Below are 26,872 nucleotides of genomic sequence, written 5' to 3'. Positions count from 1 at the left end.
AGAGAGAGTATAATTGAAATATTCTTGGTATTAAAAGTTTATAGAAATAAAGATGAAAATTAATTGAAAAGCCATCTGTAACAGGAGCTTTTCCTTTTTTTAAATCAAGTTCATGGCTTCAGTCGTGGTAATGCTCCCCTCCAGAGAGGTGACGTCAATGGACAACTGACTTCTTTTGAAGTATATAGCAAATATTGAGAATGAGAGGTTGGAGAAGAGGTTGAATCGGGTGTATGGTGTAGAATAATAATTTTTGAATGCCTCCAATATTTAAGAATCTTTCAAAGGTGAGACAATATCATCTGTTATCATTGATTCAATTCTAGTCTCTCTTTTTTGATTGTCAAATAATTGGCTGGGAGTTTACCTGCCCATTTCGTCCCTCAGTAATATTTAGCACGGGATCTATGGAAAAAAACATAATTGTTTTAAAATAATGACTTGCATAACAGCAGGACTTGCAGTTGCTGGCTGGGCTCATGACACTATTCCCCACGGCGCCAACCAGTTCTACACCTCTCGTTATACACAGGTATCCGCAGTGATCTCATAAACCAAGTGCTTGTAAATGAGTGCATTTCCAATTGATTACTTTAATTTTCATTTAAAGTGTGTTCCTATAATTTATATGCATTTACCTTTCAGGTGAAAGGTAAAGAAAATACTATTAAAATAGTTTATTAGCTGCATCTCTAACCCCACCTATATTGTACTCAGGAACACCATACTTTTTTGCAATTCAGCTACTGGGCTTTAACGAAATCTGCAGATCGCTCACCTGTCTAGGACCTTTGCTAAGCGTCTGTCCTGTGGTCTCTAAAATTTGAGTAGGATGGGGAACACAGGCCGGCACATGTCAAGCAACCACTTGCCACATGACTGACTTCTCCAATCCCGCAAGCTTTTCAGCAACACTTGCAAGTGCACTTCAGAGTTTATATCTCTGAATTGTTAGCTCAGATATTAAATTGCCTAGCATCTTGGGCAATCCTGGATGAAGAGCTTTATGACTAGCGGCTTTAGTTCTTGGTTTTTTTATTTCCAGTTTGTGGATGTCAGTATTAGCACACCCCTGGTATTTCTGATCCATTTTATGGTACTTGCAATGCTGTGTTCCCTCAAATATCAAGGACTCACAAATGTACAACAAAAAGAATAAGAGCTCTTTGAGTGTTTGTGCACCAGAAAGGGAAAGAACTATTGCTAAAAATCATGTGAGCATTCAAATGTTTCCTATCACCTCATACTACTGTAGTTCTGTGGTATTGTCACAAACCCCAAAGCCCAAGTCACATCATTTGAGCTGTATCTTCAGTATGCATGTCAATCAGGCTCACTTGTGCGTCAAACTCACCCACAAGTTTTATGCCCTATCACTTTGGGATGTCACCAGCCGTCACTGTAAATAAGATGTTGAATCTTCAGTAGAATATTTAATAAATTGGAATTTAGCTTTAATCATTCATCAAGGCAAGTTGTACATTTATTAACAAAATGGGTATGTTTCAATGTTTTTTTATTATGTACAATTTCAGTTGATTTTTGAGGATTTCATTTCAAAATTATAAAGTCCCTTGCCAAAACTTTGGATGAATCTCATACAATTTAGGGAGAGATCCGAGGTATTGTTAAATTTAAAGAATTCTTGTGAGAAGGCCTTAAAACCTTGCGTAAATTGAATATCCAATAAGAGTACTATAAAAACGCCATAATTTATTAACTTGAGGGACAGGTACTAATTCTAAATCCACATTAATGGGTGCATGATCAGATATTTAGATTGAACCAATTTCTGCGTGTAAAAGATATGAGGAATTTTTTTTAGAAAGAAGTATGTGGTCTAAACTGGATTGGGAAGCACATACAGGAGACAAGAAGGTATATTAGCAAAATGTTGGATGACATAATCTCCAGCCATCCACCAAAGACTGTTGTGTGATCATAGAGCGGAATTGTTTGTGAATAAAGGGGGAACAAATCTAACATTAGAAGGGGGACAAATAAAAGGACCCACAACCAAGTTACACTACCCACCCAAAAAAAAGTAATCATCTGAGATAGACATTCCTTTACAAGTGATTTCAGGCCCAAACCTTTTGCCTGGCTGTGTAGGATCATCTTCATTAAGGTTAAAGAAAGGGATTTTATCATTGATCAATTTAACTAAAAGCCATCTCCCGTCCCCACACATCAACACATTCCTGAGTTACTAAAGAAATATCAAGAGATTTTACATAAAATAACCACTCCATTCTTCTTTCCCGAGCCAGGACATGAGAACACTTGTTCCACCCAATCCCGAGAAAGTTCATTAGCTTCAGTTTGTACCAGATTACTTTTCTGTTATAATGCTACATCAGTTTGTAACTTAGCCAGGTGTGTTAAAAGCTTTTGTCTTTTAATAGGAGAACCCACCACCCCCCCTACCTCTCCAAGACTTTACACGTAAGTCCAAAGTCTGTAAATATGTTGCTGAATATCATAATTTTTCTACATTAATATTCAATAAAGAGAGGGGGCTTGGCTTGGACGCCGGAGGCAATGGCGGCGTGAGCTCGGAGCTCCGCGCCCGATCCCCCTAATCATCCTAAAAAACGGCGAGGTGACTCCCGCGATTACCCTCATCAGCATGCTGGGGAAACATAGAGGCACCCCTGAGAGCGCACACGCAGCCAGCCGAGAGGGAGTGAGTCACGAACGCAGACTAAGAGCCGGCGTATGCAGGAGCCCAAGATGGCGGACGCCGCCGGGACCGGGGAGATGTGACGGACGGCCTCGGCAGTGAGACGCACCCCTGAGGGGGGTACGCCCTGGAGAGCGCGGCGGATCTACTGGTGTGCACGGACGCTGATGCGGCGAGCCCTGAAGCCCCAGCTCATGGCATTGACCAGCACATGCGACGAACCGGGCTGGAGGAAGCCCCGCAAAATGGCGGCATGAGCTGAGGTATAAGATCGCGATGCCGCTGCCTCTGCCGCGGTCGAAGCTGTGAGGAGACTTCTCAGCGGAGGGACGGACGGGCAATCAGGGCACTATTTACAACTGCGAAGTGCAAGCAGATCTGTTGCAGCAATCTAGAGACCGGCAGGAGCTGGGAAATCGACCCGACATAACAGCGGAGGAAGGCGAGCCCCTTGCCCCTACGAAGAGGGCTGCGCCTGCCGTGCGGGAGCCTGGAGGGGGGAGAGGCGGACCGCTGCCGGATGACCGAAGAAGCCCTGAGCGATTGAGGCGGCCAGCGAGCTCCCAGGTGACGAGGGCGGAAAAGCGCAGCGCGGCGGGGACGGCGCAATGGCAAGGCTGAGTAGAACAGCGGCAAGGGGAGAAATGACGGAATCGGAGCACATGGAAACGGACTGAGAGGCTGAAACTAGTCCGGCAGTGTGCGAGAAGAAACAAGAGGGATGGTGTGAAACGTGGAGCCCACTCGCGGCGGGAGCCCCAACCCGCCAGCAGGGCAACAACCGACCGCGAATCTGAGAAGGAGGGGCCCGACACCGGGGTTCCTTCCCCCCCCCAGTAGCTGTGTGATCCCGGAGATGGGCCACAACACGTCGAAGTGAGATCACCCGAAGCGATCTGGGGGAAGGAGGCTTTTTGACGAGTTGAGGGGTACAGCTTCGGAGCAAGCGGCCAGGCCCTTGAGAGAAGCCTGGATCCAAGAGCGCCCACAGATCACGCCGGGAACAGCGGAAGAGCATTGAGGCAGTGGTGGATAGGGCTGGCGAGCAAAAGCACTGCTGAGACTGCCCGGAGGACATAACGAGTGAAGGAATTCCAGCCTTACGAAGGGCATGGGAAGAGTGAGAGACCCGCGACCCCTCATTGTCAGGGGCGAGGGCTGCAGGAGTGTCCCGAGCTCATGAATAGCGGGCCTGTGCCAAGAAGAGGCTACCTGGGGGCTGGGGAGGCCTGAGGAGACACCCCGTGGCTGAAGTAGCGCGAAGGTGTGTGAGAGTGGCAGACAGGCCGGTGGCGGATGGCACAGATATACACCTGATGGAGCGATCGAGCAGGAGCGAGATTGAGGCCTGTACGTAGACCAGCTTGGGGCACTGACAAGAGAGAACAGCCGGGACGGGGAGCACCTAAGGCGGACCGACCAATCTCCTACAACACGGACCCGACCCTGGGGAACCACGAGGAGCGCGACATCTGACGGCGCTGGAGATCCGCCATCAGTGGAACACCACTCAGAACCGGGTATACCTGGCAGCAGAACCCCGGGAGAGAAAAAGCAAATGATATAAACTGGGAGTGGAGAACCGAGCTTAACTTGGACGGGACTGTGCACTTGGAGATCAGCTGATACTGACACTGTCCATTGAGCACTTAGTCGGGAAGCCACGGAACCGACGGGGGTGGCTGCTACGGGCCAACTCACGGCAGTGGACCACGGAGGCACCCTTAAGGCTGCAAAGTACGGTGAGAGCGCCAGCGCACAGGACAGTTTGCAAACATGGTGAAGAACAAGGGGAAGATGGAGGGGGCTGCAACCTCCAAAACGCCGGAAGGGGGTCCTACGGGGCCCACGGACCTGCAACAACTACAAGACCGTATACCGGAGGCCATTGCGGCAACTAGAGACACTTTACAACTGGACATTGCACAAGTAGCAACAGGCTTGGGCCTCCTCCGTGCTGATCACGACAAACTTAAAGGTCTTTGGAGGGGAAGCTAGCGGACGCCCTAGACCGCATACAAACACTGGAGAGGAGAGCTGATGACGCTGAAAACAGGAGTAGACGCAGCAACGTCCGAAAAGTGGGCATTCCAGAAAAAACAGAAGGGGACGATATGGCAATACCTGGACAACTGGCTTAAGTCAGTGGTAGCACCGGAGGGCCTCTCCCCTTTCTTCACACTTGAACCGGCCTATCGGGTCCCGACTAGACCGCCTAGACCGGGACAACCGCCAAGACCAATTATAGCCAAACTGCTGCACTGTAAGGACAGGGACTTGTTGCTCCAAAGAGCTCGAGACATGGGGCCATTCCAGATAGCGAATAGCAAGGTGACACTATTCCCTGACTACACCTTTGAGACGCAGCGGATGCGAGCCTCCTTCTTGTCCATCAAATGAGAACTAAGAACTGAGGGCATTCCGTACTCTCTGCTCTTCCCGGCGAAACTTCGGGTGGTGATAGACGACAAGGCACTTTTCTTCCTTACATCAGCAGATGCATGGGCATGGTGGGACACGTACAAGGCTGGCACGGACGGTGCCAAAGTCCGCGAGGAAAAAGAACGTGCGACAACGCAGATACGGAAATCACAGAGACTACGCAAAAGACGACAAGGCTCTTGGAAACCCACTGCGTCCCAAACGGAAGAGGAGAGAAAGGCCGCGTTGAAGGCGGTAGAAACACTGTCGAGAACTGACGCTTCCCCCTCCAAGCAGGGTCCGGAATCAGAGGACCAAGTGTCGGGCTCGGAGACAGACCAGTCGGAAATACACAGCGCCAAAGGCCCGTTAGTAACACCGCAGACGTCTGAAGAGATCCTGAGCCTTTGGCTCGGAGGCGACAGGCGGCGGACGCTGTTTGCGTTGGGGGTGTCTAAGAACTGAAAGGTAATGCAGATGGGGGCTAAACACCGGGATGTTATACCGCTGCTAACCATGGGGGATCAGAGGGTGCGGGGGGGGGTTGGCGTAGCTGCCCTCCGGTCTGAGTCTCACTCCACTAGCCCTTAAGGCATTCACGGTTAAGACTGTGATATAGTTGGGGGGGTTGAGAAGAGCATCTGAGTTTGGATGGGAACTGATAGCTTGGTATTGGGACCTATTCTGGGGAGGGCGGTTGGGGGCACTGTTGGGGTATTTCTTCATTGGCAAATGTTTGTTTCCGAACAAAGAGGGAACGAGACATGCAAAGTTTTGGAGAACGGTTGGGAGAACATCACCACTCACACGTAGGGACAGGACTAAGTGGAATCTTAAAGCAGCTACTATGGGATAATGGCTAATACGGGTATGTTGCGATGTATAACCTGGAATGTGCAGGGGTTGCACACAATGACAAGGAGACACAAGGTACACGCCTATCTGGTTCGCAGGGGGGTACATATTGTGCTGCTGCAAGAGGCACATCTCACAAAACAGGAAGGTATTGCTCTGCAGAGGAGGTGGAGGGGACAGGTATTCATCACTACCTACTCAGCATTTGCTAGAGGTGCGTTAATTCGGATAAGGGCGGGCACCCCTTTTCAAGTGACGAGACACATTATAGACCCTGAGGGCAGGTTTGTAGCAGTAGAGGGTAGACTCAGGGGCAGGGACATAGTGCTGTGCAGCATATATGCGCCGAACACTGAACAGCTGCCCTTCATGACAAGACTTTCTGGGACACTAGCACAGCTGCCCTTCATGACTAGACTTTCTGGGACACTAGCACATTATTTGGTGGGCCCTATTTTAATTGGAGGAGACTTTACCTCGATAACAGATGCGATGTTAGATAGATCACACCCACCACTCAGGGACTCCCCTGTACACCGCCTCACGAAGAGTAGATTGGACTGGCAAAGGGGGTGGAACCTGGTGGACGCCTGGCGCACACGACACCTGACTGAGCAGGACTATTCATACTTCTCTGGCTTGCATGACCTACACGTTAGGATTGATGCAATACTGTGCTCTCCGCTCGGGATGCCAGCTGTAGCAAGGACTGAGTACCTTACCAGGACAATCTCGGACCATAACCCAATGCTGGCCACTCTAGATTGGGTGACTGAGATCTCGCACGTCCCTACCTGAAAGCTACGTCCTGAGACACTGGACGACCCGCTGTTTCACGCGACACTGGAGGAGGGGATAACTCAATACTTTGTTGAAAATGAGGGGTCCACTGCTTCTAGAGCGATGGAATGGAACGCCTTCAAGGTGGTAATCAGGGGCCAGTGTATAGGGAAACACGTAGGCATGCGCAGGGTGTTACAGGATGATCTGAACAAGGCAGATGCCAAATTGCGAGAGGCAGAATTTGCACGACTGGATCACCCTGAGCTCCAAGAGGAGGTTAACCTAGCTAGATAGGCAGTTGCGGTAGAGGTGGAGCGTCTCCGTAGCTTTGATCACAAAGCCTACATGCTGAGCTCTCACGTGGAAGGGGACAAAGCTGGGGCGCTACTGGCATGGCTGGCTAACCCCACTAAAGAAGCTCCCCGATTCTGGCCATGGAAGGAGAAGGGGGCCAGATAGTTATACCCAGACGGAGATACTGAACATCTTTCAGGGCTACTATGAGGTCATCTATAAGAGCGCATTGGTGGGACGAGGGAATGACATTGACACTTTTCTCGAGGGTCTGCAACTGCCGCAACTGGACCAGGAACAGGCAGATGACTTAAGTAGAGACATGGAATTAGGAGAGATCAGGGGGGCTATAAAGCGGATGGCCCGCAACAAAACGCCGGGGTTAGACGGGTTGCCCATAGAATTCTATGGCAAATACTTGGACCTACTGGCACCTCGACTCCAAACGGTATATAATGAGGCCAAAACTACTGGCTGCCTGCCCCAGTCCATGCAGGAGGAGCTTGTGATCCCCTTGTTGAAGCCAGGGAGGGGGAGCAGCAGCCAGACTTCCTATAGGTCGCTTTCCATGCTGACCACAGACTACAAAATCTTGAGTGCCATACTGGCAGCCAGACTCCTGCAGCACATGCCTGACTTCATCCATACAGAACTGTCAGGATTTATTCCTGCACGCAACACGACCATCAACATTAGGAGACTCACGCGACTGCTGGAGGACACCTACTCAGGTGCCCAGACTCCCCTAGTTCTATCAATAGATATAGAGAAAGCGTTTGACAGTTTGGAATGGGAGTACCTGTACAAAGTCATGGAACGATTTGGTCTAGGAGAAGGTTATATCAGATGGACGCGAGTTTTGTATACAGCGGTGGTGGCTAGAGTGAGGGTAGGTCCCCTTGTTTCACACCAATACCCGGTGGAGAGGGGTACCAGACAGGGTTGCTCCCTATCCCCCTTGTTATTCGCCCTGGCGATTGAACCCCTTGCGGCTGAGGCAAGGACGGGGAAACATTTCAGGGGCTTAGACAGCAGAGGAGGCCAACAGTTCATCTCCTTATACGCAGATGACTTATTATTATTCCTAGAGAACGCGACTGACGCGTTGGAGGGTGCGGGGAGGCTGCTCACGCGGTTTGGAGAGCTATCGAGCTTGAAAGTTAATTGGTCCAAGACATGCCTGTTTCCTCTACGTCGGGATACGACGCGGCCCGCCCACCGACCCCTACTCCAATAGGAACCCACCTGCCTGAAATACCTATGAGTATACGTGTATCACACGGCAGCAGATATGCTGGAGGGCAACGTGGGCAGATGTCTGCGGGCATTGAAGGGGAACATGGCCTTTTGGGCCACACTTCCGCTCTCTGTAAATGGCCGTATTTCTCTACTGAAAATGATTGCCCTGCCGCAACTTCTTTATTATTTTCGCACCCTACCTGTATGGGTACCCAGCTCCATATTTCGTAGATTGAGGTCGCAACTGACCTCGTTCATCTGGGGCTCGGGAAGATGTAGAGTAGCACTAACAACGCTCACCCACCCAAGGACGAGAGTTGCCTAGCGGTCCCGGACTTCGAGCTTTACTATATTGCAGCTCAATTGCAACTCTTCACACAGGAGGTGGCGAGGGTATTCCAAGGCCCGGAACACGAGAGAGACGGGGGGCACACCGCGGCATATACTAGCATATATAACCTTGCAACAGAGGATCGCGCTTAGAGATTTAACACTCGAAGAGCAAACATTCAGGCTCTGTTGGAACCGTTCCCAACGTCGCGCGGGCACACGACACCCATATGCTCCGGAGATCCCACTTGGGATGGTAACTGCACTCCCCCACGGTGGGGATTGGTCGCAGTTGCAGGTCTGGGAGGACGCGGGGATACAGGTGATTGGCGACCTCTACGAGGATGGGGCGCTCATCCCGTATCAAGATCTGCGGGAGCGATTTGACCTCCCGCGGGGAGGTTTTCTCCTGCATGCAGCGGTGACAGGGGCCATGCAAGCGCATTGGAGAGGGGGTCGCGCGGAACCAACGACGACCATGGCCTGCCAATACACTATGATGGCGGCCGGGACTTACAACATGCTTATACTCCAGAATGCTACAGGAGAATCTGCCGCCGCTCACGGCGCTAAAAGCCAAATGGGAGGCAGACCTAAACAAGGAGATTCCGGAAACGACTTGGGCTCTAATAGTGCGGCGGGCACGGAACGGCACGAGAAATGCGCGCTTCAAACAAATTCACTTTTACGTCCTTGATAGGGCTTACATGACTCCTGTTAAAATCAAGAAATATTTTTGGGTGTCGGAGGCGGCGGCATGCCCGTAATGCAACTCAGAGGGAACAGAGTTGCCCATATGCTATGGTCCTGCCCGGACCTACAGGAGTTCTGGCGAGCGATTGGTGAAACGCTAAACGAGGTAACAGACGGAACTTTACAATTCGATATGGCGGTTTGTATACTGCACTGGTTTCCACACACGCCCAAAAACAAGACTGCAAGTAAATTTATAGACATGGGTCTGATTCTGGCCAAAAGAGAAATTACCAGACTTTGGAAAGCGAAAGTGGGCCCCACACAGGCGATGGCTCAATGAGCTCCTGAAATGGGCTGCTTGTGAAAGCACACTTAGATACCAAACGGCTCGTAGGAAACCAGACGTTAGGGCACTGGACACGGCAGCGGCATGGGAAGCGTTGGTGCAGGCCCTGAAAGATAGCACATTGCAGGAAGACGAGGAGGCCCCGAATCCAGACGGAGACAACTCCCAAGACACACCGGGCACATCACACACCTAGACAAACATTAACTCCTGAAAATACCCATAGATTCAGACTTAAAAAAGCCCTCTTGCGTGTGTGGTGGGAGTTGGGGGGGGGGGGTGGGGGGGGGGGGGGGGGGTGGGGGGGGAAGGAGGGGGAGGGAGTTGGGGATAGTTCAAGGGAATTCTGAAGGAGGACGGGGGGGGATTAAAAGCAGGCATACGCACTCCTAAGTGAAAGGGTCATGGTTGCTGATAATATTCAAACTTGTAACATTCTCCAGATTGTCGCCGCCCGACCTCCGGGTTGTGGGCCAAAAGGCTGTGTACGGAACGAAACAGAGGCGAGGGCAATGTGGAGCCAGAGATACAATGTATGTACTGAAATATTCGATGTACTGTAAGTCTGCAATAAAAATTACTTTAAAAAAAATGAATATTCAATAAAGAACTGTAACGGCCAACACAAAAAAAAAAAAGTACATTGCTTTTAAATAACGATAGAAGAATATGAATATGAAGAAACATCTTGGAGAAGAAGGAAAGTAGAAAGAGAACCAATAGGAGTAACGGAGTAAAATTAAAAAATAGATTAAAATAAATACAGATCAGAAAAGACCAGTAAAACACAGAACAACAAGTGAAACATACCTACGAACAGAAAAATAAATGGGGATGGTGAAACCACACGAAGAGGTCCACACCATCGGGGTCCAGGTAGGCATCAGATCAAAACCACAAGGAATGGGTATGGATAAGACATGGAAGATGATATCTAAAGGAAGACCACAAAAACACATTCTTGAAACAAATTAAAAAGTTATGACAACTGATTGGTTAAAGAACAAACTAGTAATGGAGAATAATGTATAAATAAAACCTATCCAGAACCACATATGAAAGGTGAGAATTCAAGGTGCAGAAACTCTTGAAGTATCCATTTGTACATCTCTACAATTATCTAAACATTTCTGCAATACATTTGGATCTTCATTGATGGAAGTATTATTCATTTGTTACTTTGAATAAGCATGAATAAAACCGTTCGAAACTCTCCTCATTGCCAGAAATAGTTTCCAGCGACTCGCTATGGATTTGGCCAGATCGTGAGAAAAATATAAGTTGTAACCAGGCCAGGTAGTTTGAGCTTTAGCCACTTTGACATTCAATACATCTCTATATTCTAGGGAATAAATTATAACTTCTCTGGGTTTCTGTGAGGAAGCATGAGTACTACAACCTAGTCAATGAGCTCTTTGTTTAAGGGCAGGAATAGGAGGTATATCCAGAATTTTAAGCAGAAAGTATTAAAAAAACGCAATAGTAAGCCCTCCACATTCTCTGCCAACCCATAAATATGAAGGTTGTTTCTGCGATTGAGATTTTCAAAATCTTCAGCATGTTCAAGTTGAGAGACTTCAGTTTAAAATTGATTGAACTCCTGCGTATTGTCTTGCAATTCACCAACTCTGCATTCCGCCTCAGTGACGACTTTTTTGTCCATTGTGACCATTTGGCATCACTGCTTTGTTTCCTCCATAAATGGTTTACATTTTCTTATTACATCCAGTAAGAGCTCTATGGAGACCCCTCTTTTGCTGTGAAGTGAGACATGAAGTAGCATCTCCTACCCCCCCCCCCCCCCCCCCCCCAGCTTTTGTGCCAGTCGAAGTGCTAGACAGACCTCTGAAAGTAGACGACATATTGGTAGAGCCATGGTGTTTTGGTTTTAAGTCCACAAAGGGCTCCATCCTATTACAATGTGGGATACGGGGAAGTACTTGCTAGGACTTTAATCGTGAACTCTTTGTCCATCCCATATACCAAAAATAGTAAGTACAGGTCAAATACAGGAGAGAGAACTAGGAATATGTATACAATATTTTACATAGCGAGTAATGGCAGGAAGACTGATGTAAAATCACCTTGTAGAGAAAATTAATAGTGAAAAAGCATAAGGAATGTGATGCCCTCCACACAGCTGTAGGTAATGTCTCAAGGATAAATAAAGAGGATATGAATTATTATGCTTACCTTGCTTCCCGACTCAAACAAATATTTTTTGGACAGAAAAAGCTTTCTGGATTTTGAAGAATGGTAAGAAGGAACATTGCCACTATACTGGTGTGAGAAGCCTGTAAATAACTCTGTGGAAGATCATTCAAAATGGGGGCTGTAACACATTTTCTCAGTGTGACTACCATTGAAGTGAAAGAAAACATCCTTCAATGGCAGGAAATGTCCTCCAAACGTAAGCGGAATGTTCTGCAGTAATTCCCCCATCGTTTTATTACAAGTTGCGAGACATAAGTCCTGTTATGCTGTGCAGCCCCTTTCAGCCACCGCGGCTTTTTTTCGGCGGGTGCTAAGCCACACCAGTGTAGTTTTTTTTTTTTTATTATTAAAAAGCGATATTCTAGATGCTAGAATATCACTTTATCTCTTTTGCTCCAAATGCATGCTTTGTTATTGTCGGTGCATAGGACTGCTTCAGTTGAGGCCAACCATCATCCATACTAGATTCTGTTGGGAGTACTTGTGCAGGTTTCACAAATCAAAATAAGGGTACCAACTTAACTTTCAGCGTCAAATTACTTCACATTTACAGAGCATTATAAAATGTCTTTTTTTTCAATGTAGCTTTCCAGGTATATGTTCTTTTTAAATCTACAAATACTATTTAATATTGTAAACAGTTGCCGACACCCTAAGTAGGAGTCACAACCCCCCCAGGTGTCTGGGGACCACATCTTAAGAACCGCTGCTCTAGATGTAAAAATAATGTCTTAAATGAGTTCTCTGTGGACATAGGTTGTTAAATGTCATTGTTGGCTAGATCGTGTTGCTAGAAAAAGAAAACACATTTGAGTTCTTTTAAAGTATTCTCCAGATTTCCAATGTGTCACTTTGTATAGTTGTCTACTGAGAAAGCCAAAAGCTTCCGTTTTATACTCGTCTGTAAAGTTAATAAATCCGGGTTGAATGTAATTACAAGTATGTACTGTAGAATCCAAGATTACTGAACTGCTCACTCTGAGTTTCACAGCCTACTTCCCTTTACTCTGGATCCTGAAATTACAACAGATCTATAGGTCTTTCCTTTCCCGTAGACCTTCATTTCTTAATAAAACCTGCCACCTCAGCTGTATCAGTAGGTTGCGTGATCTGCTGTACTGACAATAAGTGCAGGGTTACAAAATCTGTAATACCGAAAATGCCCACTCAATTGATTCTGTGTCACAGAAGATTGAATAGTCCAGAGTATTGTGGGATGGTGCCCATCAGTGAAATAAATCATGTTGTATATTTTGTTTCTGCTCTCTCCAGCTGCAACACCTGCATCTACAATGGCAGCTGTATCAACGGCTGCACCAGCCACAGCACTATCCTCCCTCCTTGCATCTTCAGGGCCTTCTCTGTTCTCCTCAATCGCTAGTTCCACAGCCGCACCTACTGCCACAGTAGGACCTTCCAGTACCTCTACTGGGTTGTCACGTAAGTCCCCTTTCCTTTTATAATTTTGTGTCTTGTTTTTATTTTTCACAATTATTAGGAGTGTTGCAAAGATGCCATCTTCCATGCTGGGTTTATCAGATAAAAATATTTTATATTTAGTGCAAGATGCTGCCAATCAAAGGCCTTTTCTACCTTTGACTGTCATGTTGAAGTAGATATTTAGAGGGGTGCAAAACTGTTTGCAGTTAGATCCTATGTCTAAAATTAATAACTTTGTCCCTAATGGGGCGCTTGACCCCACAAAAGAGATAGTGTCTGGAAATGTATTTTTAGCTCTGGCAGAACGTCCGCTTTAGGTGCCTCGCCAGCCTAAATTAATCTGAGGGAAGCTGGGTTAATCCACTTCACCTGTTGTCTCTCTTGCACTGTGCCTGATAGCACCTTGCCAGATTACGTGCATATCGCCTACAATGTAATGTGTTTTTATGGTAGGACTGTTGACCTAATACTTTATTTTGACAGTGCTTTTTTTAATTTATTTTTATCCTTGTTTTTTCTTTTTGTCCTTGTTGGTATAGAAAAGCGCACTTGAATAGGTTGGGAAATATGTACCCCTGCCCTGCTTTTCCCATAGCGCGTTTCCGATTACTTTTTAGATCTCCCCTAGGCAGTACTTGCGCTGTCTCTTCCAGACATGCTGTATTCAGGATATGTGCATAAAGCTCCGCCCACTTTCTGCCCATCTTTTTAAGTTGCTCCTGTCCCTTGTAAATGGTGGCTTTTCATTAGTCAATAGGCTTAGTAGTCCCTCTTTAGTACCGCCTTGTCACTTCTTGTAACCCTCCATGAGTACACCCCCTGTTATGTGTTGTTACTCTCTAGGTTTTAATTACAGCCTCAAGGCACTATTTTCGTAAATGGCTTCAGGCAAGACACACACTTGGCCCTAAGCTAGGCTGGCAATAGTTACTTCTCAATAGAACCTCTCACATTTATGAGACCATCTATAAATTTCCCTTCATCAGCTCCCCACCTTATCCGAAATTGATGTGATAATTCTTTTGTCACATTGCAAAGCTACTAATTGTATATATGGACATAGCTATTTGAATGTACCCGTAGTACTGTCTTGCATGCAATGCATTATGGGTGTAAGGTGGATTTAATATATGTTCTGCAGGGTGCAGTACTATATGTGACCAAAAGAGGTACCCACTGCTGGTGCCTTGCTCCCTAGGGACCTCTAGGAGCAGCTTGAGGTACTGCACCTAGACATGCAGTGCCTTACTTACTAGGGACCTCTAGAAACTTGGGGTACTGCACCGTGACCTGCAGTGCAGGTGCCTTGCTCACTAAGGACCTCTAGGAGCAGCTTGCAGTACTGCACCTAGACATGCAGTGCTGGTCCTTGGCTCACTACGCAATCATTTGCAATGCACTAGGTCTCGTATTACTGAAAGTATGAGCTATTGGCTCTGTATTATTATATGCAACGCAAATGCCTCAAACGCTCAGTAATGCGAGACCTATTGTATTGCAAATGCTTGTTGATTTATTATGTTTTGGCCATGTCAGCATGGAAGTTGAGCTTCTACACTGGGGGACAACTGTGACACAGAATGCAACCCAGAGCTGAGCTCTGTAGTTTGGAGGTACACAACACTTGTGCCATCTTTTACTGACCGCCACTTCCATCAACTCACCAAGCAGTGGAGGACTGCCAGTGGTAACCCACCAGGCAATGGATGACTACCAATGGTGGCAGAAACCTGTCCTCTCCCAGGGAGAGTTGTCTCTTGGTCTCTCCTTTTCTCAGATTAGTCGGTCTGTCTCCTGCTACCGTACCCCTAGCTCCTACATATCAGTCAATGGTGGTACAGATATGGGTTACTATCTGTATGTAGAGTAGAATGTGCCTGGAGTGTATGTACCTTATTTGAGTTGGACATCTGTTATCTATTTTGATTTCCTGAAGATAGGGTGAACCTTGGAGACAACCTTCCTTACTGTAATGTGAATTGTAAGGCTTCTTCGGGTCCTTTGTTGTGGACCATATTCTGTGGTGTGGAACATGCAAGACGAAGGGTCCCTTTGTAGTGCATGGGTGGTCCTTGCCACTATCTTGATCTTTTCTGCCCCAGCAGTATTTCTGTCAAAAGGTTTAGAGACAGTCTTACCTGGCAGGGCGCTCCAAGCCCAACTCTGCTGACACCAGAGGACAAAAGCGGTTTCTTGATCAGGTTTAAAAGAATATGTAAAACTCGGGAACACTCTGAAACTTGTACACAAACTGTCAACTTTATATAAATATGGGACCATACCTCCCTTGCTTTAACAATAACAGAAAAAGTCCCTAAACCAAATTAATCCCCTGGTGATTACTAAGCGCTTTGATGCTTTTCTCACCTCCAAATTTCATTAGTAGTATTTATTTGTGGGTCAGAATAAAATAATCTTTCCTTAAGGACTGGCTGGACAGTGATATATTGATAGTTATAAGATACCGTATTGAGTTCTGAGTTTCTTCCCCCATACCATCTTTCTGGTTAAGACTTGTGCTGCTCGACTAAAGTATTTACTTGTACTCCTTTTTCTGTTCTGTAGTACAGGTATACCCAGGGCACCACTGGTAAAAGTATCACATTGTTACAATTGGAGCACAGTTACACCTGGTTGCCTGGGACTCCTGTAAATATTCCTACGGACATCCTTGTGGGTTTTATACCATCTCTGCAGGTTACAGTAATTCTATCACAATAGTACCGGTTTGCAGCAAACACATTCTCATTTACCTGTGATGTATATTTAATCTAAAAAGAGTGTCTATACATGTACTAAATGTGCCAGCTACCTAGACAGCAGCTGTCTATTAAAAATGTATAGTATGGTTATTTTTTTGGTTCTTTTTTTAAAAACTTTTTAATTAAAAAAATGTTAGTGCAAGCATCTGGCTCTCACAATAAGGCAGCATTTTTTATAATTTATTTTTGTGACCGGTTTGCATGAACATTTTTAAAATGATAATTACCGTCCGAGACAGTGGGACCTATTGCATTTGCCACTGCTTATTATAATTTCATAATTCATTTACTTTTTCAGTACCCTTCATTTTAATGTTGCTGTATAAAAGTGTGCTGACTTGAGAAACGTTTCTATTAGCAAAATATGAGGAAATTCATATTTACACTTATATTTAAAAACAATTATAATAATATATATAGTATATGTGTGAGTATCTGGAATAATGTCAGGTGCAAAAACTCTCAGTACACTGGTGCACCACTTGCAACATGGGTAGCAGCTTTCACTAAACAAACATTGAACATGCCAGATTTGGTGCGGATTGGCCAAAAGGATCATCATTCTTAAAGTGGGATCCCTCACCCACCCAATGTGCACACATAGTGGGAGGAGAAAAAAAATGAAAGCAGTACGGTCAGCCAGCAGATTGGGCCCGAGGCATTAAAGATAAGGCCTTGAACGCCGGTCCCAGACCTTCGCAAGCAGGTGAACAAAATAGGAATTCCCATGCCTTGGTAGCCAACCAGGGAGGCACACTTGACCCTGTTGTTTATAGATATAGGACCCTTCCTTATTAAAGGACAGTAGCTGATTTTCTTGCATTCCCACCCTTGCCTAAGGCCCCTGGACAAGGTGGGTAAAATACAAGGGATATGGCTGCTCACAGCTGCTCTGGTATTTTTTTTCCTCTGCTGTCTCCATTGGGGTGGGGGTGAGAAGGGATTAATCCTTGTGCTCACTCTGCCTTGCCTATAGGTGTGGGAGGGGTGGTAATTATTGACCTATGTTGCATCGCTTTGCACTAGGGAGACTGAGGATTTAGAAAAGAATTCCCTTTCGATGCCAAGACGCATGGGGTAAGAAATAGGGTGTGAGGGAAAATACATGCCCAAGGTTGTTGGACAACAAGGAATTGCAGAGAACGCCCAGTAGGCATCAGTCAGCAGTGACAAAGTTTTGCAATTGAATGTTTCTTTTAATATTGGCATTAATGCTACAATAATGAATCTTGAAAGTTAAACAGGGATAATTTTTTTGCTCACACAGAGTTAGTTTTGCTTGCCTCTTGACCCATAGAGAAGGCAGGAGCAGAAGGATAAATCTTGCCTTAGAACCAAGGTGTAGCAGTAGCTGCACACAATAGTGTACCCTTTCGCAAGGAAAAAGCAGTCTAAAAATGAAGCTGTTTGGGCATATAATCCCTTTGCCCACAGCCAAAAAGTTGAGGGGAGGGTTTGCTCTATATGCTACCCCCATGCTTAGTTGAGGTGTGCCTAGTCCAAAAGTGAAAGGTATTCCTAGGCTGTCCGGAATTCGGTTAAAACAGCGTGTACCCGACAGTACCATACCGGCTGAAAATCAGCTGACCCGGTTTTAACCGAGTGTCACTGATTTTCAGATCTGTTGCACCTTTTGGCCACTTGGTGGAGCCAAAGCAGTACAATGACCCTCCCACACACACACACATTGAAGTTCACATGGCAGCAGCAGTGGAGTTATGTGCGGGAGAGGAGGTAACTATGTGTGATAATGGTAGGGCGGAACTGTTGTCTGGAGCTGACTTGATTGGGGTTATAAATGGGCAGAGTAGTGGGAAGGGCACCGCGGGGATTCAAGTGCCATTCATAGGCGCGGGATGGGTACTTAGGCCCTAACAAGCTGCAACACGTAAGCTATAAGGGGAGGGCAGAGGATAAGGATAATTGAGAGCGGTGAAATGCCCGTAGGTAGCTGGGAGGGGGGTAGGAAAGTCCAGGCACTAATATGGATATTGGAGGGAGAGGGGGGGGGGTAATGGTCGGTACTTAATACGGCAGGGGGGCGTGAAATGCTTGGGGTAGGTGTAACTCGAGTGAGGGCGAATATTTATCGGGATGCTGGAGGCTCAGTGTAGATCAATGGGGCCCGCTGGACAACAGTAGGCAATAGCGGAGACCAGGGGGAAAAGCGCTGCGGCCTTCTGCGCAGAAAGGCTCAACATACAGTGATCCTGGGCAGATAGGTTAATGTCCTCAGGTGATCACAAACGAGGTCTTTGGCCTGGGGGTCACGCACTGAGTGTTTATAGAGCTTCAGTGTGGAGTTGGGTTACAATTTCGGATTTGGATTGATGGGTTTACAGAGCGGGCGTGGATTGGAGCAGCAAGAGGGGATGCAGGAGGCCCATTTTAGGGGTTGTGCAAATCGTAATTGGGCGCAGGGGCGCAAGGTTGTTACGCAAGGCAATAGTAGTAAATGGCGAGGTATAAGAGTGAGGCGAGGGGGGCCGGAGCTCGGACCTGCTGACTCAGGAGCAGGGGAGTTAAGTTTGAATCTCGACGTAGCTCAACACCCTGTGAACCCGGGTGGGGGTGATATATCTCCCAGAATACCGCAAAGAAGGTATTTGTCATGGGGTGACACAACAGGGGCAGCAAAACACTTCAATATCAGAGGCGGGATGGAGGGAGACAAAGCGCGTAAGTGGGGGTGGCGAGAAGGGAGGGGCATACGGGTCTCTCGTTTTGCCAGGTTAAGACAGGGCAGATAGGGGTCTAATTACTAAGTTATTGCAGGGAACCAGGCTGCCCAGGAGTAGGTTTTTGTAAGGTAAGAAGAATGACTCTGGCCGGTTCGGATCCTTTACACCTTCAATGATCCAGGGCTATTGGCTTAGTCAAATGTTTGTCAGTAGCAAAAGATAAATAAGCAGCAACCACGGCTTTGTTGTATGTAAGATTGAAAATGCTTCCATGCTGAATTGATGAGACACTGAAAGAAGTAGAACGAGTCTAGTTGAAGTTACATTAAATGCTTTGAGCAGTGGCACTGCTGCAGAGTTTAAAAAAAAATCGCCATGAGGGTGAGGGCAAAAATGGAGAGCCCAATATGGAGAGGGCGTCTGAGCACCTGCTTTAAGAATTGCCTGTGCCCAGCACCGGCAGGAGCCGGCCCACTTTGAGATCTGGATGTAACCCTCTGGCAGTGTTATCTACTTGCCGGGCATGGGGAGGTCATACAATTGCCATTTTGAAAGCACTGAAGTGCTAACTTCCCACACTGCTCTTCACTGTGTGTTAAAACTGATTTGTAGGGCAGATTGAGTGCTTGGGCTTTTTTGCTCATATTTCCCAAAAATGCTTTCACTGAGAAGCAGTGCTGTAAATGGGGGAAAAATAGTGCAGGTACTCATCTAAATGTGGCGAGTGGAATAGCGCGGTCACCAGGCTGCCTCAAATTCTGTGTTTGCAACACAGCATGATGGTGAACACCCCGATGGTATGCCGATGAGCCGAAGCTAAATAGTTCAGCAGGGGCTCGAGTCAGGTCTACAGAAGTGCCTTGGCTGTCAGAGACAGGCCGCCAGCACCAGCGTTTAATGAGTACCGGTACTCTCCTCGGCAGCTGAGAAGTGACGGTAATCAAGGAGATAAAACCAAGAAGTGCCAGTACTCAGTACCGGCCCACTTCTGAGAAGAGACTGGATTCAAGCAAGCCTGGCTGAAAACGGCTGTAATGCCAGAAACCGGTCCTAGGAAGCCTGTTTCCGGTCCAGGGAAGGCATGGCTTGGCAGTTCGAGCTGGACTGTTCCCATGAGGCACAGGGTCATACTGATTTGCTTATGGCCATGTCTGAACTGGGGTGGCAGAGTGGGCTAAAGAACGTGATGGATTAAACCCAGATCTGTTGACTGGGTGTGAGTGTTTGATTGGTTCAGATGCTCCGTCCATCACCACCCCCTTTTGTACCGAGAAGAGAAGATAGGCTCCTGTTTTTAAATAAAAAGGGCATTTCGTGCTGAGAAATGCGAGCATTGTCCCATTCAGAATATATCTCGGAGGAGTGGCGCAAGCCTCTCACGCTGGCCACAGCTGTGCTTGTATACCTGCTAAGGAAGGTAAAGGTGAGAATGGACCCCATAGCCTTTTTCTTTGTTACTCAAGATTTTCCGGGAATTCTCGTTACACAAATATCACCCATCAGTTTCAAACTCCGAAAGGTTAAAAATACTTTTGAGGCTGCATTTATTTTTGTTTCAGAAGAATTAAATAACATTTTTAACCACACTTCTGTCAGGAGCGGATCTCTCAATTAATCGCCAAAGGCCACCTACATTAAAAAAAAGCAACTTGTTTTTAGGTTGGAAGGCCGTGGCAGACCAGGGTAAGACGCAGGGAGGGAGGGAGGGGAACGAAGATACAGTGCCATCAGATGAGGGGGAGGGTGGTGGGGGGTGGAGGGTGATCGGCACCTCATAGCAGGCACAATGATGGGCAGGTGGGACCATAAGGCAAGGTTGTCTGTTCTCCGCTCTCGAATCGACTGCCGGGCTGGCTCCAACTTGCATGCAGGGTGGATTCAAGGAGCCACTGGTTTCGTTGGATAACGGTTTCGGGGCCAGTCTTTATTCCCCAGCTTTCATCCTACCGAGACTAATTAAATAAGTTACAACTCGTTGCCAATAACCACAGTGCCTGCGGTGGCGCTCAAGAGGACTTGTCTGGGGAGGGATGAAGGGGCGCACTACAGGGAGAAATGCAAGGGAGGCTAGAGGTATTTTGCGCAGGTGGTGAGGGAGCGGGCGGTCACCTTCATGAAGGGGGGGGTCTCAAGGCACGAAGCAGTAAGGACACAGGGGGATGATGCTGGCGATGGAAGGAACAGTGGGTGGTACGCTGGTGGGCACACAGGTGGCAGAGCGTGCAAAAATATTAGTGTCTGGCGTGGCAGCAGCAAAAAGATTACAGATGGCTAATTACGCCCCCTCTTTTGACAGACAAGGAGCAAGGAAGATTGTCTGGGTGGTGCCAGTGCTACACTGGGAGGGTGGGGGCGTAATGTTTGGCTGCATAAGAGGCTAATTTGGCCTATTGGGGGTACACATACGAGGAGACCGGTTGTTAGGTCAGGGTCCGCCATAACGTAGATAGTTCTCCTCCCGCAATAAATCCAAGGTTGCACACACCCCAAAAAAAAAATATGCAACAAAAAGCATTTCTTAAACCTTACTCTGGTTATGCATTGGCTTAAGGCAAGTTGCCTTAATGTAGCGCCAAACTGTTAGACATTCCAAATTATATTTGATATTTTATAAAATATTTTAACTCTAAACATTTCTGCTCTCGTGTCAACCCCAATCCCCATGCGTTTTCAAATGCAGCAGGCTGCTAATACATGTAGGACTATTGTGCTGGTTTTGTTCGACCTGCAATTGTTAGGTAAAATGCACCTCCTTGCTATTGTTGATGGGAAAACCAGCAGCTTCTGGGGTCCTTCTTGTGGCAGAAATTGAATGATCAAATTTTTCAATTCCGTTTGCTCTTGTCTTTAATTATTGTGAATAGTCTGTTTTCCAAAGATTCACTGAAGAAGTATTGCATAGTGTACTACAATAAGTCCGACTTTTGTAAAAATGTATTTGGACCTCATATACAATGTACGTACACTGTCTACTTACCATGCATCAGTGAAGAAAGCAAGCAACAATAAAGGCAAAGTGTTCCATAAACACCGGTAAAACATGGTTTCTGCTAGTTTTTTTATGGCGCTAAAATGGGTAACCACTGAAAAGCACTGTTTTTGTAAGGTATTGAAATCACTGGAAAACACTGAAAAAACACCACCAGAATTTGCCAAAAATAGAAACTGAAAACAGGAAAGCCTAGGTATTCCCTTGGGATAGACTGGGGTAGAAGTATAAGGAACATTACACATACTACCTCAGCCTTTGGCAAAGTTGATGTTAGCCCAAAAATAACCTGGCTTGCCCTTGTGCAAGTTATCCGTTTACTCTCTTTACGTAAGACAGGTTATTATGATTAAGCCTAACTTTTTCCCCTTCAGTTTTCTGAATGCTGTCGAACCTTGAGAGAGTGAAAAATACTCCTGCGTCCTTGGGCAGAGTGGTGGTTATGATGTATAGACTCTGTCCCCTTTCTTTTAACTAAATGACAGAGGAGGGCGTTTAGGGACTGAAAGCATTCAACCTTTTGGCAAGGTTGGTTGTTAGGCTGGGGGCCTCCTCATTCACTTTCAAAGAAATAACCATTTCTTTGAAACAAGCATTTTTTTAGGCAAAATAGTTATTCTATTAAATGCAGCCATCTGCCAAAATCTTTATAATGAAGAAAACATATATCTTCATTTACTCACCACCTTTACCTAAGAGTGCTCAGGTGCCGCCGTGTCTGTCTTTTCTGTTCATCTCTCTTCCTCTGTCCTGCTCTTTGTTCTTCTTTATCTCCAGTCTCTGCTATTGCTGAATCATATTTATTTTTGTCTTGCCCCTCCTGTTTTTCTATGCAACATCTGTGTCTCCCCGAGCGTCCTATCTTCCTCACTCACTGCTCTCTCCTACCTGACAAATTAGGATCTTCCTCTGCTATACTTACCCCAACTCTTTCCCTACAACTCTTCTCTGACTCAGTGTGCTGTATAATTCAATCACTCAAGGCTCTGCAGCACAAGAGACGGGGATTCCAAGAAAGAGGCAGTACAAGCACAGCGCCATGCTTTCGACAGAAGTTAGCAAGCCATTGAACTGTGACTGCGTTTATACATTAATTATATGTAAAATTCATTACAACTTTCGTTGGCCAGTAGGTAATTCTGAAGTGAGCTGCCATGTCATGCAGGAAATAAGATGCTTACATGTTTTGTATTTATGCAGTTGGTACTACCTCTACTGGACTTGGAATTGCAACAACTGGAATTGGTTTTGGCTATAAGCCTCTTGGAACGACTACGACTGCTGCTGCTGTCAGTACTACCGGTGAGTAGCGAAACAATAGTTTTGCATTATCTATAGGATATGCTTCTCTTGTAGTCCTACATGAAATTGGGTTTGCACTTTTTTTTTAAAGGGCTTCACAGAAAGGATTTATTGTTCAAGTGTGGTTGGAGAGATATGTGGGTTATTTGCGGTCCTAGCGAGGTGTTTTTTTTTCTGTACATGTACAATGCACTTTTGGGGGTAAGCAAACATTTCAATTTTTTGTAAACTGAATTCTTTTATGTTAAAACATTTTTCTTAAGTACGTTTGGTGAAGTAACGTTCTGACATTTTACGTATGTTTATGAGCACAAGTGAGATTGCGTTGTAAAGTTTTTCAATATAAGTATGACAATGAATACGTGGATTTGACTAACAAACGTCTTCATATTATTTTGATTTCTGTTTTTTTAGTTTAAGCGGAGTAAATCCTAGCACAATTTCACTGCTCTTCACTTACCCAAATCTTGTAAGTCACCTACTCCTGATTGGTTTAGTGGCGGAATTTCAGAGACTACTGTGCTGATGAAAAAACACATTGGTTTCACTTGGCTTTATTGCTTGATGAAAAGCATGTCATAGAGGAGCTGTTGAAGGGAAAGTCATAGATTCTTCATGCAAAGGAGAGAACGTAGGGCCTGGCTTGGTTATATCTGCATGGAGAGGGATGTAGTAAGTAAATATGCAGAATACAGTGGAGAGAACTGTGCAATAATTTTAATATTTTTTCTCACAGGCACCAGCGGTCTCCCCAGTACTGGCTTCACTTTGGGCCTTAAACCACTAACCTCGATGGGCACGTCTAGCACGGTTGGTGCTGCTACTACTACCACCACAATATCAAATGTAGCTAGGTAAGTGAAAGTGTTATTGCCTCTCAGTGTATCGAATTACTGGAAAGGGGATTTATTCTGGGGATCAGGGGCCATATGTAGGTTATCTACATTTACTGATTCTAAAATACCAAATTTTACCAATTCAGTATTTTAGAATCGGTAAATGCTATGTAGGAAAAAATACGGTAAATGTTACCGAATCTGTAAAATTAGGTAATTACCGATTCAGTATTTACCGAATCGGTAATTCCCATTCATTCCTATGGGCCTGGAGGCCCATAGGAATGAATGAGAATTACAGATTCGGTAAATACCGAATCGGTAATAGGGGGAAGACTTACAAGGGTGGCAGGGTGGCACATTGACACCCTGTTGCACCCCTGAATAGTGCATCGGTGGACATGTGGCATGTATGTCTGCCACATGGCACTGTAAAAAATTGCAAAAAATTACTTTTTTAACGGTTTTCGATATTTATCACCAACTTGTAGTTGGTGGTAAATAACGAATCCTGAAATGAGAAAAGCACTCAGTTGAGTGCTCCCTACAATAAGGATTCAGTAATTTACCAAATCGGTATTTTAAGAATTTGGTAATTTACCGATTTCCTTAATTTACCGATTCAGTAAATTACTGTATCCTTCAATTTGGCCTCCTACATCTGAAAAGCCTAATACCGGTCGGTAACGGCCGAAATTTGGTTATTTCGGCCGTTACCAACCGGTATTAGGCTACCTACATCTGGCCCCAGTTCCTTTCCTGAAAATTCTTTTGAGGTTATATGGAAATCTACATGGATATTAAACCATTCTACATAGATTTGAAATTCTGTTGTTGATCTGTTTAATGAATATATTTTATTGTCGGTCTCTTTATAGAGTTTGTACACTGATCATGAGTACCAAACCGCATTCATGGGATGGATAGCATACAGCACCACAGCATGTTGCCTGTTGGAGGGGTGTGGTTTTGTAATGTGGCTTTTGTGTTAAGTGTTTTGGTGTCTTGCATGACCACTTTGATGCACTTACTGTGTCACAGGCAGCTACGTTTGACGTGTGTGTGTGTGTGTGTGTGTGTGTGTGTGTGTGTGTGTGTGTGTAGTGTACTGAAGCAAAGAAGAGAGGTGGAACAGAATGCTTATTATGAGACCAAGGTACCCCCTATTTCTTTGAGATCCAAGAGTAGGGGGATGAGGAACACAAGATATACAAAAAACCTCTTGTCAGACCTATCTGATTTATCAATTGGTATTAACTCTTCAAACAATTTTCAAATATACACCACAGATACAAAATTTCAGGAACAAGTGACTTTCATTTAGATTATATTTTATTATCAAAATATATTTTCTTTTATTTTTTTTGTCTACATCTATCTAGATTTTCTTTTTTTTTTTATAAAAACGATTTGAAAAGACTTTTTAACAATAACGTGAAAAAGAACAGCAAACCTATTTTTTACAATTTCATAGGCTATTATTTCAATGACCCCCGCATTAAATAAATAACTTAATTAGAATCAAAATCATACTCTCATTCACCTTTCTCATCATTCACACTTATCAAACATACTAGCTCTCATACTGTGCAAGTGTAAAAAGACAAGAACATCTGAGACAAAGACCTATTACAAATCAACTCTTAGTCCTGTGTCTGTGCTTTCAGATGGCATCAGTCCATCTTCCTAATGTGTCATCTGTCTTGACGTGATTCTCAGATGTGTGTACTTGGCCTACACGCGTTTCGGTGAAAGCAAGATGTAAACACCTTAATCAGGGCCGGCAAACATACACTTCCGTTTTAAAAAACCTGGGGGTTCAAGGTATATTTCTTCTGAGGTTAAATAGCTCTATCTTGTATCTCTGGATCGGGATATCGCCGTTTTGTATCAGCGCATAGAGAAGTGGGTTCGAAGGTCGTGGATCTAATCTTTTAATCTTTTTATTTCAGGATTGCCAAATCAGTTGATGTTATTTCTACATTTCAGGGTCGAGATGTTGCCAAGTTGGATCAGTCATATAAGAACTGAGAACATCAAATGTGTTCTTCTGTTAAATCCTGATGTTATATAAGTAATATGGTTCAAAGTAGATCTATGTTCGAGGCATGTGGGCTGCTGAATTCATATCTGTGCATAGATCGCCGCCTAGTGTTGGGTCCGGATGATTGCACATTGTTGTCCTGGAAGAGTCTTCGAAGTATCACGAGATAGGTGGCTCCTCCCCCAGACTACAGTGCGCATAGGCATCCTCTCCATCCTCTGTTTGTTTTTTTCCGCCATTGGGTTCGGATGTACTTTTCTTTACTCAAGTTCGAAAATTTTCTAAAGGCCAAAAGGTATCTGCATTGTTTCGATCAGTGCCGAAATCTTGTTCAAGTTATTCTTAAGCAGGACGTCGAAGAGAGCCGCGTGACCTTCGACGCCGGTGACGATCGTCGATGGAACGGAGCCCGTTCAAACAATGCCCCCTTTGTAATTCCAAATACCCGCACATCGATGTACACCCGGTGTGCAACAAGTGCTTATCACCGGAGCACAATGAAGACAGCTGTTTAGCTTGTGCTCGATTCAGGTCAAAGAAGACGCTTAGATTCAGACGTGCAGCGAGGCAAACTATGTCGAAGCCAGCGCCCGACCCGGTGAATATCTTCAACGCAGAAGACGATGAGGTCGTCAAGACTGAGGATCCAGAACAGATGTCGGATCCAGGATCGGAGCATGACTCCACTTATTATGAAGACGACGAGGAGAGCGTTGAGGATGAAAACGTCGTCAAGGTAAGGGACGACGTATCCCCCATCGAAGCCATTGACGACGACTCAAGCGATGAACCAGGCCCAGCAGGGCCCGAAACAGACACTCAAAGACTTCCAAAGGCTCAGGTCGAGGCATCGCCACAAGGCCTTAGCCAAGATCTTCAGGAACATTCTATAGCCCCGCGTCAAGGCCCGGCTAAGAATCCATCACATGAGCCATCGGTCCAGTTACTAAAAACGAA

The 26,872-nt window shown here is 45.7% G+C and overlaps 1 protein-coding gene across 2 annotated transcripts in view; it reads left to right on the top strand.

Moving 5' to 3' along the window:
- The window catches only part of NUP62CL (nucleoporin 62 C-terminal like), a 325,577-nt gene that overhangs the window by 214,324 nt on the left and 84,381 nt on the right, over nucleotides 1–26,872 (top strand). For both annotated transcript variants that reach the window (XM_086964653.1, XM_086964652.1), the window contains 3 exons: nucleotides 13,134–13,301; nucleotides 22,934–23,035; nucleotides 23,772–23,889. In XM_086964653.1, coding sequence (XP_086820779.1) covers nucleotides 13,134–13,301; nucleotides 22,934–23,035; nucleotides 23,772–23,889 — 388 coding nt within the window. The remainder of the gene's footprint in view (nucleotides 1–13,133; nucleotides 13,302–22,933; nucleotides 23,036–23,771; nucleotides 23,890–26,872) is intronic.

The sequence above is a fragment of the Lissotriton vulgaris genome, chromosome 4_1, assembly GCF_964263255.1.
Source record: "Lissotriton vulgaris chromosome 4_1, aLisVul1.2, whole genome shotgun sequence".
Taxonomy (NCBI): domain Eukaryota; kingdom Metazoa; phylum Chordata; class Amphibia; order Caudata; family Salamandridae; genus Lissotriton; species Lissotriton vulgaris.
Note: the sequence above shows the minus strand (reverse complement) of the source record. Positions and strands in the feature narration are given on the sequence as shown.